This window comes from Alligator mississippiensis, chromosome 13 (assembly GCF_030867095.1).
Source record: "Alligator mississippiensis isolate rAllMis1 chromosome 13, rAllMis1, whole genome shotgun sequence".
Taxonomy (NCBI): Eukaryota; Metazoa; Chordata; order Crocodylia; family Alligatoridae; genus Alligator; species Alligator mississippiensis.
The window spans coordinates 49,541,181-49,558,277 of NC_081836.1; the positions used below are offsets into that span (position 1 = coordinate 49,541,181).

Consider the following 17,097-nt stretch of genomic DNA (forward strand, 5'->3'; position numbering starts at 1 on the left):
CTCCGGCCCTAGTGCAGCCCCTGCAGCCCTGAGAAGTCCTCCTGTCCGCCCAACCATGCGCCCCAAAGCTGCTCAGCTGTTCACCCCCGCCAGCCTCTTCAATGCTCTGGCTGTTGTCAGATTATTTCTCTTGCTCCCCTGGACCCTCCAACCTCCCCAAGTCAGTTGATGCTGAAGAGTCATTTTGTCTTGTCCCTCATAGCAGCTCTAAAACTTAGCAGGGGCCTGTTTTCCCTGTGTGTAGGCTAACCAGGGAAACTCAGACACACCACATTATCATAACAGGAATACATTTAAAACAGAAATGTTGCAATAAAAACCACAATCTGTCATGCCAGGCTCTTGCTTTCTCTCCCTAGATCAACAAGCATCTGCAATCAGGCCCCAGAGTACCTGAGACCCTGGCCTTTGGGCATGCAGTGGGGATGGAAGACCTGCATTCACACCCTAGATGGGCAAGAATGGGCAAAATGTCCAAGTTCTCCAGTTATCGCCTCGCTGTGAGCAATCTCTCTGGTCTGGTGTTTTCATTACAATTAAAACAGGCTTAAATCTATTGCTGCTTATCCTGCAGAGCCTGTTCCCCGAAGCTAAACAGGATGTGGAATGTGACCAAGTCTGTTTATCTGCTGGGAGTTTTAACTGCTGCGCTTCCTGACTCCTTTTTAGCTACACAACTTGCTTCCTTTGGCTAGGCTTGCTGTGCCTGGCTGGCTCGAAGGCAAATGACTGGGGGTGAATCGTGTCACTTGGCAGAGCCATGCCCAGCACTGGATGTGGGCAGGTCAAGGCAGCTGTACATCATGGTTGCATCCTCTGGATCCCGGGACAAGCTTGGGAGAGAGAAGCAGAGGACTGAAACTCAGAGCTATCTTAAGGGTGCTTCATATAAGGCATAATCCCTGTCCATAAGCAGGTGCTGAACGAACCAGGCCGGCCAGCTCATTTACCCCCCATGTGCTGGATGCTGGGGGGGAGCAGGGCGACAGTCTTGCCGTGGTCTTTAACTGCACCACTAGACCCTGCTCTCCCCTGGTGACTGCTCCAGGGGCTGGTGAAACAGCCCTGATGGTCTTGTGCTTCTGCTCTGCTACCGACTCAGAGAGCCGTGGGTTTGTCTCTACCCAAGGCCGCCTGCCCGCAAGGGTGTTACAGGGCCCATTCAGGCCTGGCGTATTTGCAGGGAAGATGCACTCGTGCACTTTTTGTCCGGGCTCAGCCTGAATAGCTCCTGCACCAGGAGGGGGACGCTGGTGCTGATTCAGAGTCACAATTACACTCCCACTCCTTGCTGACATTTAGCAGTTGGGATTTTTTTTTTAACTGTAAGTGGGAGAAACGCCTACAGCCAGCCAGCTCCGAGCCCTGGTTTGACAACCTTGAGAACTGGAGGGAAGGCAAGGCAGCCCTTGCTCTGCTCCGTGCTGCCGGTAGGTGCCGCTGGAAGGGAGGGTTTGAGACTGTGGTGTGGGACCAAGTGAAGGGACCACGGTTTTGGGAGGGCAGCAAGGGAGGGGAGCCCATCTCCTGCACCTGTGCTCCCTCCAGCCCTATCTAGGGCAGAAGGAAAGATTGCCCCTTGCAAGTAGCTTCTCTCCCGCAGGGATTTCTCCCCGCTCTTTGGAAGTATCCACTAGAAGCAACCTGTGCTTGCTAAGCAGGTCAAAGTCTGTATGGCAGAAGCTGCCTGTTAACTGCTGGGAGCAAGCTGAGGTGCTTGTGTTGTATCCCAGGGGCCGTTCGCTGCTCTTACTGCATGGGCTACAGGGCTGGGACGCCCCATGCGTCCAGGCCTCTGCATTCAGGGGGAGCGTTACTCACAGCGGCCCCAGACCTCCCCGCTTCAAACCCTTGAGCACAGCGCCTCAGCTGGGGCAGCGAATCCCCCACGAAGGATAAGGGCACAGTGCCTGCGTCACTGAAGCAGGCTCCCGTCCTGCAAATGTGGCTGAATGTCCCGAGTCCTGGAGCGCAGCACAGGGCTCAGCTCTTTCGTGCCCGCTCGCTCTCAAGGGTTTTTTGGGGTCTAGCCTGCTCCCCTATGGCCCAGTACGGTGCAGGAGTGTGGGGCTGTCGTGTGCCCTCTACTTCATGGGGAAAAGGCTGTGTTCAGGGCAGAGGCCACATGACGGCGGCTGCGATGGACACCTTCTGGCTTCCTGGACCCCAAATGAAGCGCCGTGTGCACCTAGGTCTAGCATTTACTAAGTGACCTAGAGAGGCAGATTTCAGACCTGCCCAACCATCAACATGGGCTTCAGAGGCCTCATGAGCTAACACTAGGATTTAGAGTTAGGCAATGGGGGTTCGAGTCCTGCTCCTGTCATGTCCTGGCAGTGGGGCCCTGGGCGTACGGCTCTGTGCCTCCCTTGCTAGGCCAGCTGCCCTGCCTGGTGAGCTCTTGGGGAGCCCCGGCACAGCACGGCATGGCCCTGAGGGGGCTGAGAGTCACCGCTGGACTTGGCATCCAAGCCAGAGGCTAAACCTAGAGCAAGTTGCTGCATGACGGGCGTGCTCGGCACAGCATGGCACTTCATCCTCCAGCGTCTGAAGCATGAGGCAGTGTGACAAAGGCCTGTCCTTGCCCGATCAGCACCTGGCGCTCATGCCCAGCTCCAGCCCCACTGCCCCTGGCTCACTGGACAGCCAGGCTTGGTGACAACACTTGGGATAGCAGTGTCTTGAACTACAAAGCAAGGGCAAAGCTGGGCTTGAGGAAGCCAATTTGCCTGGGGCGAATCCCTGCTTAGCCAGAGATGAGCCTGGCTGGGCCTGCTAATGAGAAGCTCTTTCCGTGGGTGCTGTTTATGGAGCTGCTGAGGAGCTGTCACAGCAGGGCGCTGCGTCCTTGTCGGGACCCACGTAGAGCTGGGGGAGGGAGGAGCGCCCATCTGGGCACGCTGCCTCAGCCGTCTGCTGGATAAACTGCGGCTGAGCCCATAACCCACATCCGGGCATGGGCTGGCCCTGCCCGGCTGCCTTGCTCAATCGGGAGGGGGCACTCTGCCATGGTGCTGCCCCTGCACACAGCAGGCAGGCTGCAGCTGGCACCAGCCCAGCAAGCATTAGTGGCATGAGGCCAAATAGTCCGCCTGCCCTTTCAGCAGGGCGGCCAGCCACAGCGGAGCCAGGCCAGGCAGCAGACATGACGCCAGGGTCCCAAGGGCCTGCCAGCAGCACTGTGTGGCTGCAACATATGCCTGCAAAGGGGGGGGCTGGGTGGGGGAGCAGCCACAGCACCTGCTCCAGGTGACAGCGGCAGGTACTGGGGAAGGGCTCCCTGCCCCCCCCCCTCACCCCCACAAACAGCTGCGCAGGTGCTGCAGCGTGTGCACTCCTTTGCTTACATCCTTGACCCACAAGCACCTGACTCGGGCATGCCCATGGCTCCAGCCAGCACATGCTGCGTGTAGGGCAGCACTCATGCAGACAGATATACCTCTATGTTAGCCCTAGGGCTGGAGTTGCCTACGTGGTGCCCTGCAGGCACCTTGCCTTGGGCAATGCAGCCCAGAGCCTCTGAGCACAGCAGGTGGCAGCTAAATAGCAGCGGCAGCACAGTGTGCCTGGGACAATGGCAACACACGGTCCCCTCCCTCCCTCACCCCCTGCAGCACACACACACATATATACATCTACAGCTATATAGCTATATAGCGATATCGTTGGCAACCCAATGCAAAGATGTGGGTCGATCAAACTGGCTCCTAAATGACGACTGCAGGAGAAGCAATGTCAATGGCAGATCAATGTCAAAAGATGCAAGGCTCCAGTCAAGCAAGACCGTTTCCACCAGCGTCTCAGCGGAAACCCGATGAATTCCAACCACCAACAATGGGAGCATGTCGGCAGTGTGGCTGGTGGCTCTAGGAAACATCAAGCCTTCTTTGATGAGACCGACTGCAAGCGCAAGGCCATTTGAGCTTGGCAGAATAGCATCAATGCCAAGCAAACGAACTTGAGTAAACAACAAGCCAAGGCAGCGGTCCAAAGGAGGCTCTGTGATATGCAAACCAGATGGTGGGAAGACAAGGCAGAGGTGATGATTAAACCCTCCCCTGGTGCCCTCTGCTCACTGTGTGAGCTCAGTGTACAAAAAAAAAAAAAAGGGGGGGGGGGGCATTACATGTGGCCATGGCTGAATGGTGCATCCACCAGGGCAGTGCACTGGGGCAGGTGGCAGGATGGCTGCCTGGGTTTCTGATCGCTGCCTTGGGCTGGGCCTTCAAGCACCCCACTGCTGTGTCATCTGTGCTGTGGTGCTCACTACACCCCAGAGGCGCAGCAGGACAGGTCCTGCTGGGGGGCGGCTGCAATGCACGGGGCAGCGCCAGCTCCTGCCAGGCCGGCTGCAGCAGCAGCTGCTTCTCCCCTGCCCAGCAAAGCTTGCTGCCCTGGTCACCTCCAACCCCAAATATGCTACTGTTACAGTCTCTTCAGAGCAAGGCATGTGGCTCTTTCTCTCGCTCTCTCTGCGCCTCGCCTCCCCACGCAACATCTAGCACAGGAGCCTCTGGGGACCTGAGCTGGGGACCTTAGGCAGTGCTTTGGGACACGGCGCAAGGCACCACCCTCACGTGAAGCAACCACGTCACACCCAGAGGTTGCAGCTTGGTGCTGGCGATACAGCCGTGGCCAAGCCCTTCAAGTGCTGCACCTGGACCCTGCCGAGCACCGGTGTCCCAGGCAGCCTTGGGCTGCAGCAGGAGAAATGAGGCCTCATGGCTAAAGGCAATAGTGAGGCTCCAGCTCCATGATGGTTACCAGCACCTGCCAGGTCACCAGACCTCAGCCTTGACCCCTTTCCTCACTGACATGATCGCCTGTGTTAATAGTGGTGTGCACAGAAGTGGCCCATCGTTGGCCCATGGCTCCTCTCACCAGATACCACTGGCTTATTTTGTAAAGTGAAAAGCAAAATGCCAGGTGGCTAGTGCCAGTGCCTCAGTGTTCAGTCACTGCGGTGCGTGTGCCTTTCACTGCCCTCATCGTGAAGCGCTGCGGTTTCACTTGAGTGAATGGGAGGTGTGCATTAGCCGCAGGTGCATCAGATGCCAGCTGGTGTCAGCTCTTTGCTAGACATATGTGATGGCAGGGGGAAAGCCTATACGTGCTACGTATTAAAAGTGAGAAGGAGTTCTTGGAGACAAGCAGAGAAAGAGGCATGATTAGAAGCAATGCACATTACAAATAAATAGCAACGCTATATAACGATATGATACATAAGCAAACTGCCATCGTGGAGATGGAGAAGAGACCACACGCCAAGCCAGGGTGTGAGTTGGGGGCGAGCAAGGCAGGACTACCCTGAGCGCTACTTGTATTGGAGTCACCCCTTCCCCAGGGCCAGGTCCAGCCACAGGGATGGAGCCCTTTGCCATGACACCCTCCTGCTGATGGGGCTGGAGGCCAGCTTTGCCGTCAGCAAACCCCTGACCTGTTAATTTGCTTTGGGCAGCTTACATCACCTCCTCCTCGTCTGTCAGCACCACAGAGCTCTGCTCGCCTAGGGACCATCTTTCTAGGCAGATGGAAACAGAAGCAGCCGTGCAGGTGAAGGAGAGTGCGCTCTCCTTGGGGCTTTTCTGGATGAGGATAGCCCAAGATGCCTGGTGCCTAGGGCCAGACCTTCACTCTCCGAGAAGCCCAGTCCATACCAGGGCTGCAGAGGATACAGCACGAGTTGCAGGACAGCAATGCGGCTAGGCTTGGGATTCACTCTACATCAGCTTCAGCAAAAGCGCTGGCCTTCCCAACTGTGGGGTGACCCTCAGCATCTCCTGATTGCCTGCATTTTGGGGGTAGGAACTTACTAGCCTTTTTGAGAGCAGAGCACAGGGTCATCGTTAGTACGGCAAAAGGGAGCAGAGGAACTCAGTGCATTCTGGGACGCTGGTTCTTGAGGGCTCTTTTAGCTTAGCCCCTTCATCATCATCACTTGCTTGTGACGGTGATTAAGGGTCTATGCTAATAAACACTGCTGGCAATCCCAGAGCTGGCTGAGACCCAGAAATAACAGCGGGGCTGACACTCCTCCCCACCTGAGCCCACAGCAAGTGGGCTCATCTGCATGCCCAGGAAGTCCTGATACATGTTAACGTGCGACACTTTGCAGCCACCAGGCACCCAGTGAGCAATGAGCCTGCAGACGGCATAGCGCGCTCTCCACTCTTTCACTGAAGCACGTGACCCATCTTGGCTTGTGAGTAGTTCACAGAAGGGAGGAAAACTTTGTATTGAACAGCAAGTCACAGAAGGGTAGTAATCATCATACCCCAATCTCACCTGCCACCTAGATCTACCCAGGAATAAAGCAGCTTGGTTATGAGGGCTCTTTGGCCTTGCACTGGTGAGGGGGCAAGATGCCATAGAGAACAGCTCTTGGAGTAAGGTTGGGAGGGTCAGCTTGGCCCAGCACAGTTTTCCTTGGGAGAAATCAGGATCATCTAACGTAGAGCTAGATTTTGCTATGTGACTGTGAAGCTGATTGACTGCAGAATAGCCTAACACCACGGGGGACTCATTCGTTAGCGCTTCTCTGGGTGATGATAGCACTTCGGCCTGGCTCGACAGCTAGCAAGCCAGTATGCAGCAGGGACCACGTGTTGTATGTTCAAGCACATCCTGGCACCGGGATGCTCTCTGTTAGAGAGCTCAGTACGTTCTAAGCCTTGGGGTTTTTTAATTATAAAAATATCTTACATTCATATTGCACCTTTTATCCCAAGGCCTTTTCAAGCTGCATCACTCCACAGTGCCAGCTCTGGGCAATGGGAAGCGCCACATCTACCTAGCTAGAAGGCAGGCAATTAACTACCCACACTGCACCTGGCCAGCTTAGCACCTTGGCTCCTATTGGCATAGCCGTGTGGGGAACAGGTGCCAACATGATGCCCAGCACCAGCTGGAAACAGCGTTCACAGTGGAAGAAAACTGACACAAGGCCTGAGATTGTGGGGATGCGTCTCCCCACGTACTTGTTATCAGGGTTTTCAGCCTCACACTGCTGCCTAGCTAGCAAATTTAGCAGCTCATCCTGCTCTGAGACTGGGTAGAGGAGCGGGGGCAGGTTTCGTAAGCAAACACTAGTTTTGCCCAAGTGAAGTCAGTTATGAATGCTGTAGGAGGCAGCACAGGAATAGTTTCCTTTAATTCTGCAAACACTGGGTGTGTTAGCAACGCTAGGCGGGCAGTGGACAGGTCTCACTCGACCTGCATCCTTCATGTCACTTGGTTTGTGCCACAGACTTACCAGCACGCTTGTTCCATTGATTTGACATAATAATTTATTGGTTTGAATGACATTTAGTACCATCATTTTCTTACCAGTGACATAACAAATGTATACAACTGACAAGATGGATTTCATTTTACAAACACTAACTTAAGAAATGCATTGGACACGTCAGCGTATTGTTCCATTATTTACGTGGGCACCTTGAATTACTTCAGGTAAAAATTCAGCATCGGTTATGTACAGCACTACTATCCATCCGGCCATTTCGACTTTCCTCACCCACCGTTTTCTTTTGTTGCATGAATCGCACCATGTTCAAATGTCACTTTAAGCAGCTTTGGCAAAATCAAAAAAAAAAAAGGAGGATTACAGAGGGAAAAGTGCAACAACCAGTTTGTGGAGGCAAGCAAATATAACATTGGCCCAGGGGCTGCAGAAGCATGAGTGGGTATAATGCCTGGAGGTGCTAACAAATGCCCGGCCCATCGGTATAAATGAACAGGAAAGCTCAAATCTCCTGACCCCCTAATACTAAACCAAATCACCTCTTGGCATAATATGAAGTATCATAAAATAAACCTCCCAGGGTTCCTGCCCTGAAACTAATGGGGCAACCACTAACTAATGCAAATCTGTTGCAACAAACTGTTGTGGCACACGACATGCGTCCTTGGGTCCTCTAAGTCTTCACAGGAGTCATTCTCGTGGGGCCATTGGCACGGGCTCGGTCGGGCATTAACCCTGCCTCCAGATCTGCAAGGAAAGTGTGATCCAGGCCAACGCCAGTCACTCATTCCAGCCAAAGTGTCACTGATGTGCTTGCACTCTCGCCGCAGCCTGAAGAGGAAGTTGGGCCAGGGGTGAGAGTGTTTTCCTGGGCTTAATCTTCAGCTATGTGGTTTGTGTGTTGGGGGTGGGCATGGGGAGGGAGAGACTGTTTCAAGCTTTGTTTCGGGGCCAGCGTCCTGTATAACTGCCTGCACCAGCTCACTCCAATAGACGTGGCCCCAAGAGGCACTAAAAGCAGAGGACAGCTGGAGTGCATATGTTGTGCCTCACTTTCTCCCCGGGCGCTGGGGGCCAGGCAGTTTGTGCTCCACAGGAAGGATTGGGTAGGTCCTGTGACCCACCTACCGTGTCTGGCATGCACATGACATAGCCCTGCCCTAAAGAGATTATGCACCAAAAGCCTGTTCCTGCAGCACTGGTCTGTGCCAGTATAACAAATAGGACCGTGTCTTTTAATGGGAGTCTTAGCCTGGAGTCAAAGAGAGGGTGAACTGATGAGCTGCTCAGTCAAATGTTTCAGGATCCACTTCTGTTCCAACTACAGCACTCCCAGCTTCGGCTTGTGCCTTGATAGTTTGGCACTACGTCCTGTCCTGGCATCCTCCCTCTCATGGTCTTTTAGGGCCACAGTTTGCAGTTATTTATCAGCACATACAGTATTTTGATTCAGAAAAAAATTGAACCCTACATATGTTAACCCCTGGGATGTGTTTCAATGACAAAGAGAAACTCTGCTAGCACAGGTGCGTTTTTGGTGCAGCTACGATCTGCAGTTCAACCAATAAGGAGCCCTTGCGCCTGGTTTTTCAGTGTGTGCGGCTACAACCTGGGGGCTGGGGTGGCTCAAGTCCTAAGGTGGTGCATGGTTGGGAGGGAAAGTGGTCTGGATGTGATGGTCTAGTCAGAGCCAGGGAAGAGGAAGAGACAAAGGGAGCAGTTTGGCAGGTTGGAGTGGACTGAAGAAAGCTGGGGTATGAGTCAAAAGCAAAGCACACCTCACCCTCGCTCTCCGCTCTTCCTTGGCTTCACCCTCACCCCGGCCCAGCTTCCTCTTCAGGCTGCGGCGAGAGTGCAACCACTTCAGTGACAATTTGGCTGGAATGAGTGAAGGTCCTCGGCCTGGATCACGCCTTCCTTACAGATCTGGAGACCGGGTTAACGCCCGACTGAGCCCGTGCCAATGGCCCCACAAGAACTCCCTCCTTCTCCCTCCCTTCCTATCATCCATCTTCTGTGAAACCCGGACATGGCAACCAAGCCTTTCCATTGACACTAAGCGGCTTGCGTTAGTACAAGAGCTGGATCTTCCAGGCTGGGATCCCCCCTCCTCCCCTCACACCCTGGTCCAAGGGCCTGTTTCTGGACTGGGTGCTGTGAAAAGCAGAGTGCGTGCCCAAATCCCTGCCTCTGGAGCTGAACAAAGGCAGAAGAACCAAGTGCCGGGTAGGCAGGACACAGCTTTATCTGCTGCACATTAAAGGGTACTTCTTACGTTCGGGGCATTGTGCCCGGTAGTAGTAGCTGACGATCTCCCTGATGTTTGTAAGAACAGGGCAGTTTGGATCGCGATGATCCTCCCTTGAGCAGGAGGTTGGAGTAGATGATCTCCCGAAGACCCTTCCAGCCCTGTTTTTCTAGGAGTCTAAGCAGTGGCAACAGAAGAGCATCTCCGCACACCTGGCCCGCACCACAAGGGAGTCCCTCTGGATCCATTTTGCAATGCTGTCCTTCCCTCCCCTGCATGCACCACGGTTCCTTCCTCTACCATGTAATAAGGCTGAGCACACTTGCATTGTGCAACCCTGGAGGCCTGTGCAACAGTGACAGTGTACTGAAGCCCTCTGCAGAGGATGTAATTGGTCCCAAAACCCACAGGCTGGGTGTCTGAACTGGCGGGGAGGGGCAAATAAAGAAAGGGGATCCCTGAACAAGGCTGAGTGGAGAGGGTACAAAAGCCCCTGGGCCTGGAATATGGTCACTGGGAGCCTCATAGGCTTGGGAGGGGTGGGGGATAGGTGTCACTAATACGGTGCTGCCCCTCGCCCTGCTGTGGAAATGACAATGCTGGGAGAAGACTGCTCGACCTCCGTTTTCATGCCGCGTTCTCTCTGTGACCAAACGGGAAGGCTATGCACTATAATTAGGAGTGGTCTCAGGAGCAGCAGTGTTTGTGCATACGGGGCTTTGATTTTTGTGTCTGGTTAGTGTCTGAGTCAGTGCCGGATTCTCCCTGTCCACTGCATACAGCTAAAACCCCAGCCTGCTGTCACTGTCATTCCTGATGGGCCTGTCCCCCCTGGCCCCAGCTGGACGTGCTGCGTGGGAAAAGGCCGGGCTTTCCCTGCATCGACATTCCTTTGTCAGTAATGGGCACTTCTTGGGTGTGCACTTTGGTGAGCAGTTAATGAGGCCAACAACTCTGATTGCTGGAACCACTCCTCCCTCCCACTGCCACACACTCCCCTGCTGTACAAGTTATCATTGCTTACAAGGCATGGCGTTCGCCTACATTAAATTATTTGGACCTCACCTGTATGACATGTTGAGAATCAGTCATTAGCAACATCTACACATCACAAGACGACGTAAGCTGGAACCATTTCAAATTCCACTTTGTGCGAGCTCCCTACAAAGTGCACATGCAGTTTTCTTCAAGTCATGGCAGTCGCGTGCTTTTACTGTACATTGTAAAGACATCTGGCTGGCACTGCAATGGGTACAGCCCTTTGCTTTTAGCTAGTAGCTTATTCAGCTCAGCCCTTCCATCTCGAAAGAAACGCTGAGAGACCGTTAGCAGGTTATGACACTAGCAACACCGAAGGAATTGTGTGAAGGAGTGAACTGGCTTCAGGGATGTTGGGCCTCTGTACAGATTCACGCTGTATGTCCTAAATGCTCTCCTAGTCCTGCATCCCTTGCCCACCCAGTAGAGTCAAAAGGGATGCAAATCAAATTAGTCACGGGTCATGTCCCAGGTCTGGGTACAGATCTTCCCTCCGAAGTGCACTGCAGGGGCCTGGGGCAAGTGTTCCTGGAGTCGGTGAGGGGTCCTCGTACAGAACGACACCCTACGCAGCCAGGAGCCACCACAGGGCTGAGAAGACGCCTACCCTACGCTTTGGCATTGAGATGGTTTCTTGGCAAACTGTTTCCTTACCATCAACCTGAAGCATGAAACAACATGAAAAAGGATGCATTTGGGAGACTGTCTAGTATATACTGTCCATGTGCCATAATACCGAGGAAATTTATGACTGGGAGCCTTATGTTCAACACTTTAAGAGTCATATTCAGGTGCCTTACTTTTTAAGGCATTAGTACCAGCCAACACCAGCAGAATGTGTAATACTGCTTTCTGATGCGTCACGCTGACCCCTACTCTTTATAATTCATCCTTCCCTGCACTAAAAGATAATGTCTTTTTCCTCTGTGTTTAAGCTTCTGCTCTGTAGTCGCTTAGGACTTCACAGTTTCTGAAAATCCCCAGTCCTTTGCGATACGAGAAAACGTGTTGTTGAGGAGACTCAGGACAGCGAGAGCTTCAAGAAAAGCCTGCCGGATTCAAATCCACTAGCCCATAGGGAGCAGAAATGCCAAAGACTAAGCGTGCTGACACCAAAGATGCAGAGCGAAGCACCAGATGTGAATTCGAAGGGAATTTGGATTTGGATCAGGACTTCACCAGTTTGCCCTCAGGACAATAACTGGTCCAGATGGCCCCAAATTCTGGGAAAGTTCAGATCCAAAACTAGGATCAAATCATGTATCTATCTCACGTCTGAACTACTGGAACTTTGCAGGAGGTGAAAGTCAAGCCAACAAAACCCAGCCACCATTAGTCTAACTGGTTGTTGAAATGGTAGCTTAAGAAGGTTTCTACAGAGGATATAAAAAGAGCTTTCTTTCCTTGCATCACATTTCATTTTCTAAGTTTCATTTTTTCACAGAAAACCTTTTAGGTTTTACCACTTCCTAGCCATCGACCACGTTTCCAGGTGGACAAACCTCACACCTCTAGGGTATATTGTGAATGTTAAGTCATTTGTTGCCACCCTGTGAAAATACTACTTACGGAGTACATCCAAACTCATTGAACAAGGCCTTCCCGGACCAGAGAGGACAGGTTGTGTTATTACAGGTTAGCACAGACCAAGGGGCATCCTGCTGCACATTGTTCAGAGTCTACTATATTGACAACATGCTCAGTCTTTGTGGTAATTCCTTACCTAATGTAGTGAGATACACAAAATGGTTGCACGCGGAGATGTCGTCTACGGAGGAGCACCGAGCAGGGTTGAAAACAAGCCCGGCTGTGCCTACCTAGACAAGTGTCAAACTCGCTTTCCTATGGCTCAGCAGCTTCTCCATTGCTTCTGCCGTGAAGTGCTCCCTTCTTGACTTCCAACATGATTAGGTGAATGGCGGCTTGTAATTATTATTATTATTAATTTTTACATTTCAAATAAAACCACGTTGTGTTGTAAACAGAATCTCGTTCCTTAGGTCCGCCCAGACAGTCCTGTCTAAGGTTTATGCTTGAAATGGGCTTCCACTGAAATAAAAAGCCAACAAGAGAGCTCGTGTTAGAACAAGCGACAATGCCATCCTTTGCAATCCAATCCCCAACCTGGTCCAGCCTGGAGTGAGTGTTACCAATGGCTGGTCCAGTATTGTCCAGTTAGAAACACGACCAGAAAGGACCAAGTTCATGACGTGATGCTTAGACAAGAACAAGTCACACTTCCCATGGTGTCAGCAGGTTGTGGCAAAACTTTGGCACTAGCTGACACGATGCTGGACGTGAGTTGTGTTTGTCGGCATGAACCTGCCAGGATCCTGTCGGTCGGCTCTACTGCTCAACACTGACTGTAAGCATGATTGTATTTCCCAGGGCAGACAAGACCCCATGACAGGGGTAAGCCCCATCGTAAGCGAGGCTCCCATGGACAGTCATTTATAAGCTCCGTCTCCAATGTGCATGAGAGGTGCCAGAGGCAGACATGAAGAGCAGGAAAAGCACGACAGAGCTCCCTGCTCATGGGTCTCCATTCTGGCCTGGTAGGTCCCCTCCAGGAGAGACACGGACATGTTCTCTCCCATGTCCCATCAATCAGCTGCCAACGCTGCTGTTGATTGTACCAATTCAGGTGAGAGTGGCTATTATTATTATTAGAGATCACTCGGTGGGGGTCACTGAACACTCACAGAGCAAGAGACAACCCTGGTCTAAAGAGTTTGCAGTCCACTTACCTAAGGAGACAGAAGGATGGGGTATGGGCACAGAAGTGACAGCCCCCAAGGAAGCTGCCTTATGCAGGCTGGGTTTGAGGATGAGGCGCGAGGCTCCCCATCTCTGCTGTCTCCCTTTTCTCTAATGTGAAGGACTGTGTCTGCCAAGGCCGTCAGCCTGGTGAGAGGACTCACCTGCGTATTCCTGAGGCAGCATTGGCCTGCTGATAACTTTCTGAAAAGTTGTAATCCATTCTAGCTGATCATTTTCTGTCTCGCAAGCAAAGAGAAATTTTCTGTCTGGGGTCACGATCGTTATTCCGTGCTGCCAGTGATTTCCCTGGGTGGATGGTGGGAGTCCTTCAAGGACCTTGTAGCTGTTTTCCTTGCTTCCAATAAAAACTTCCCCTCTAGCAAAGGCATCCTGCAAAATGACAAATAAATGACTTCAGAGCACTTGCAAAACATAGCTCCTTTTCAAGGTGAGCTGGGGAATGTGGGTCATTCAGTGCGTGGTAATACTGTTCTGCCTGCCACATCAAAGGAAAGAAGTGTGTGTGAAATCAACTTCTGAGGTTAGACCCCCCCTACCAAATATTATGAATTTGCTATGGTGATTTTTTTTAAATCACTTGTAACTTAATGCACCAAGCCAAACACCTGGGCTGCAACCTGAGGGTGTTCAAAATCCAGACACATTGCGTGTCTCCACCTCCTTCGAAGAAGGAGCCCTGCTGCGGAAGCTTACATCTCCCACTTCTAACCTCTTCCCCACAAACTCCTGGTTAATAAGTAGCAGACCCGAGACTGTGAAGCAGATCTTCAGCGAATGCAAAACAGCACGGCGCCCCTGGCTTTGGAGTTCGCTGCCTCCTTGCGTTCAATGCAGTTATCCTAGTCACATCATTTAGGGACTGCGCCCAGTGGCACAATGACTTCTCAAAGGTGCACTACACAAATTCTTCCGGTATTCTTGACATATTCCTAACTTGACATTTTCCCTGCCATTTTTCCAATGTCTTGAGCCTGCTATTTTTTCAGGCAGGAAGATTTACAAGTCGCCCTGAGTGTCTGACTAAGTGCATATGCCTGCATGTATGTAATCTTTGCACCATATAATGGAAACGCAACACTGCCTGGATGCCTGGTTGAAGGACTATGAATCTCTCAAAGAACATGTCAGTCGAGACAAAGAGAAAATGGTAGGTGGGCTGGTATGGAGAGGGTGAGACTGGCAGCAGCTCTGCCACTGGCATGATATAAGGCACAGAGCTCATTCCTTGTATCTTTTCAAGGCCTGCTTCTCAACCCTGGGAATGAACAAGGAGCAACTCCATTGAAACGAGGTCAAGCTCAGCCCTTTGTGGGGATAACATCTTCACAGGTACTCCCTAGGCATGTAGCAAGGATTGATGCCTTTACAGTGCTTTTCAGTGGTTCCCACTGAGCCCTTTGTAGCTTTGCCCCTCTACTTGCTCCAGAAGATACAAGAGAAGTCATGTGGTTATACTGACTGACCGTGTGAATATGACAGCAATGCTCATCAGGTTTTAGGCTGGGGTTTTGAAAAGTGAAGCACCGAGTCCCTTCTGAACTGAGCAACCGACTCCCCTGGGATGCTTTGTGCAACCCACCATTGAGGTGACTGCGCACAGAGAAGGGGACAAAAGGCAAGGGCAAGGCAAAGTCTGATGTAACAAAGACTGAAAAGTGCCTGACTTGGGTAAGTCCCAATGGGGGCTCATAGACATGGCCGGGAAGAATGGGGAAACAGGCTGTTGTGCGCTGGACATGGTTAACTGGGGTTGTGCTCCCTGGGAGGAACTACATATCCTCTCTTTCCCTGCAATGAAAGTGAACTCTGCCCAAGGCTATTCTTTGCAGGAGCAGTCGGACATCTTACCAGAGGATCTTTGAAATACATCAGCCGCCGGTCGTCCATAGTGAACCATCGCTTCTTGAAGCCTTCTGTTTGCTAAAGGGTCAAGAAGTAATTGTTAAACAGAGAGGAAAGTAAATACGGCTCATCTCTAAGGAGAGATGTCATGGGAGTTTACAGGGCATCAGTGTGTGCATCCCCATGAGACTTTAACTGTGCAGTAGCCTAATAACACTGTGCAATAGTGTGCCAGGCAAAACCCATGCTAATACACTACTGTGCAGTAGTATTAGGTGGCCTGAAAAACCCACGCACTGGTGCTGCTGCGCAGTAGCATAAGTTACTGAGCATTGATTTAGTACTTGGTTATCCAAGTACTAAACCTAATGCACAGTAACTACGGTGCATTCATGAATGTGTAGAATCACCCAGTGTCATTCAAAGTAGCACTATGCTGAGTTAGGTTAGAAAGCTCAGTACCGGCAGAGAAGGTATTACTGCCCAGGGGTGGGTAGCTTGCAAAGCTTGCCAGTATAACAAATAGGACCGTGTCTTTTAATGGGAGTCTTAGCCTGGAGTGAAAGAGAGGGTGAACTGATGAGCTGCTCAATCAAATGTTTCAGGATCCACTTCTGTTTCAACTACAGCACTCCCAGCTTCGGCTTGTGCCTTGATAGCTTGGCACTACGTCCTGTCCTGGCATCCTCCCTCTCATGGTCTTTTAGGGCCATGATTTGCAGTTATTTATCAGCACATACAGTATTTTGATTCAGAAAAAAATTGAAACCTATGTATGTTAAAGTGTATGAACCCCTGGGACGTGTTCCAATGACAAAGAGAAGCTCTGCTAGCACAGGTGTGTTTTTGGTGCAGCTACAATCTGCAGTTCAACCAATAAGGAGCCCTTGCCCCTGGTTTTTCACTGTGTGCGGCTACAACCTGAGGGCTGGGGTGGCGCAGGTCCTAAGGCGGCGCGTGGTTGGGAGGGAAAGTGGTCTGGATGTGATGGTCTAGTCAGAGCCAGGGAGGAGGGAAAAGCTACAACCTGAGGATTGGGGTGGCCTAGGTGCTAAGGTGCATGGTTGACAACCCAGAGGTTTAAGTTCAAGGCCAAAGCAGAAGCACTTGTGGCACGGCCTGTCAGATTCTAACAAATCTGTGAATTCTGTTAAATACTTGTCACAAGGATGTGAAAAAGGAAGAGACAGGCTGCTTCAGCCCGGACTGCAACAGATGCAGGAAGAATCCACGTTATTAATTGTGATCCAATAAGTGGAATTCCCCAAAATCCTGTTTTGGATATTGGGAGGGTGGGGGGAATACAAACCCTTTTCAAGCCGTCTTCTTCACCTCCAAAAGATGCAAAAGACTCATTTTCCCCCCACTTCCAGGTCACCTTTACACTTCTACTTCCTTCCGTCCAACATGCTCGACTGTCAGCCATTCTCCCTCTGCTCTGTCAATCTAGTCTTGCTAATCTGTCCTCTAACAGCCAAAAGGACTCCTGGAGAATGACACAAATTGCTTCCTGCCTTCTAAGAGGAGAGTGCTGTCCCTGTGGCACCGACAGCACCTTGCTGGCCCAGAATAGGAGTCTCAAGTTCAGGCCCTGCAATGAGCCTGGCAGCTGGTCTCATTCATTTTCATGGATCTGTTAACTCAGCAGCTGATTCCCACTGGTTTGAATATTCGGAGTCTCATAATCGGTGGGTGCTCAAATCTAACTGGTCCAGGTACTTCATTACTATCCCAGGTCTAAGTGTCCACAAGGACTGGTTTGCTCTGGAAAGCATTGTGAGGTTTCCCAGTTCTCTCCTAGAAATTAAGAAAAGGGCATTTCTACACTAAATACTGTTGGCAAAGCCTCACTGCTCAGCGACTTGCAGAGCACTGTGATGCCTGGTGCTGATGCTAAAGACAGCTGGCCAGTGCTCACATTTCCAGCACCTGCTCCCACAATGGG

General features: G+C 51.6%; 1 protein-coding gene across 2 annotated transcripts in view; it reads right to left on the bottom strand.

Moving 5' to 3' along the window:
* Positions 1-7,268: 7,268 nt before the first annotated feature.
* Positions 7,269-17,097, bottom strand: part of ADAP1 (ArfGAP with dual PH domains 1) — a 106,657-nt gene continuing 96,828 nt past the window's right edge. For both annotated transcript variants that reach the window (XM_019494787.2, XM_014610690.3), the window contains 3 exons: positions 15,159-15,230; positions 13,451-13,679; positions 7,269-12,578 (listed from right to left, as the gene is read on the bottom strand). In XM_019494787.2, the coding sequence (XP_019350332.1) occupies positions 12,550-12,578; positions 13,451-13,679; positions 15,159-15,230 (330 nt within the window). In that variant the 3' untranslated portion in view covers positions 7,269-12,549. The remainder of the gene's footprint in view (positions 12,579-13,450; positions 13,680-15,158; positions 15,231-17,097) is intronic.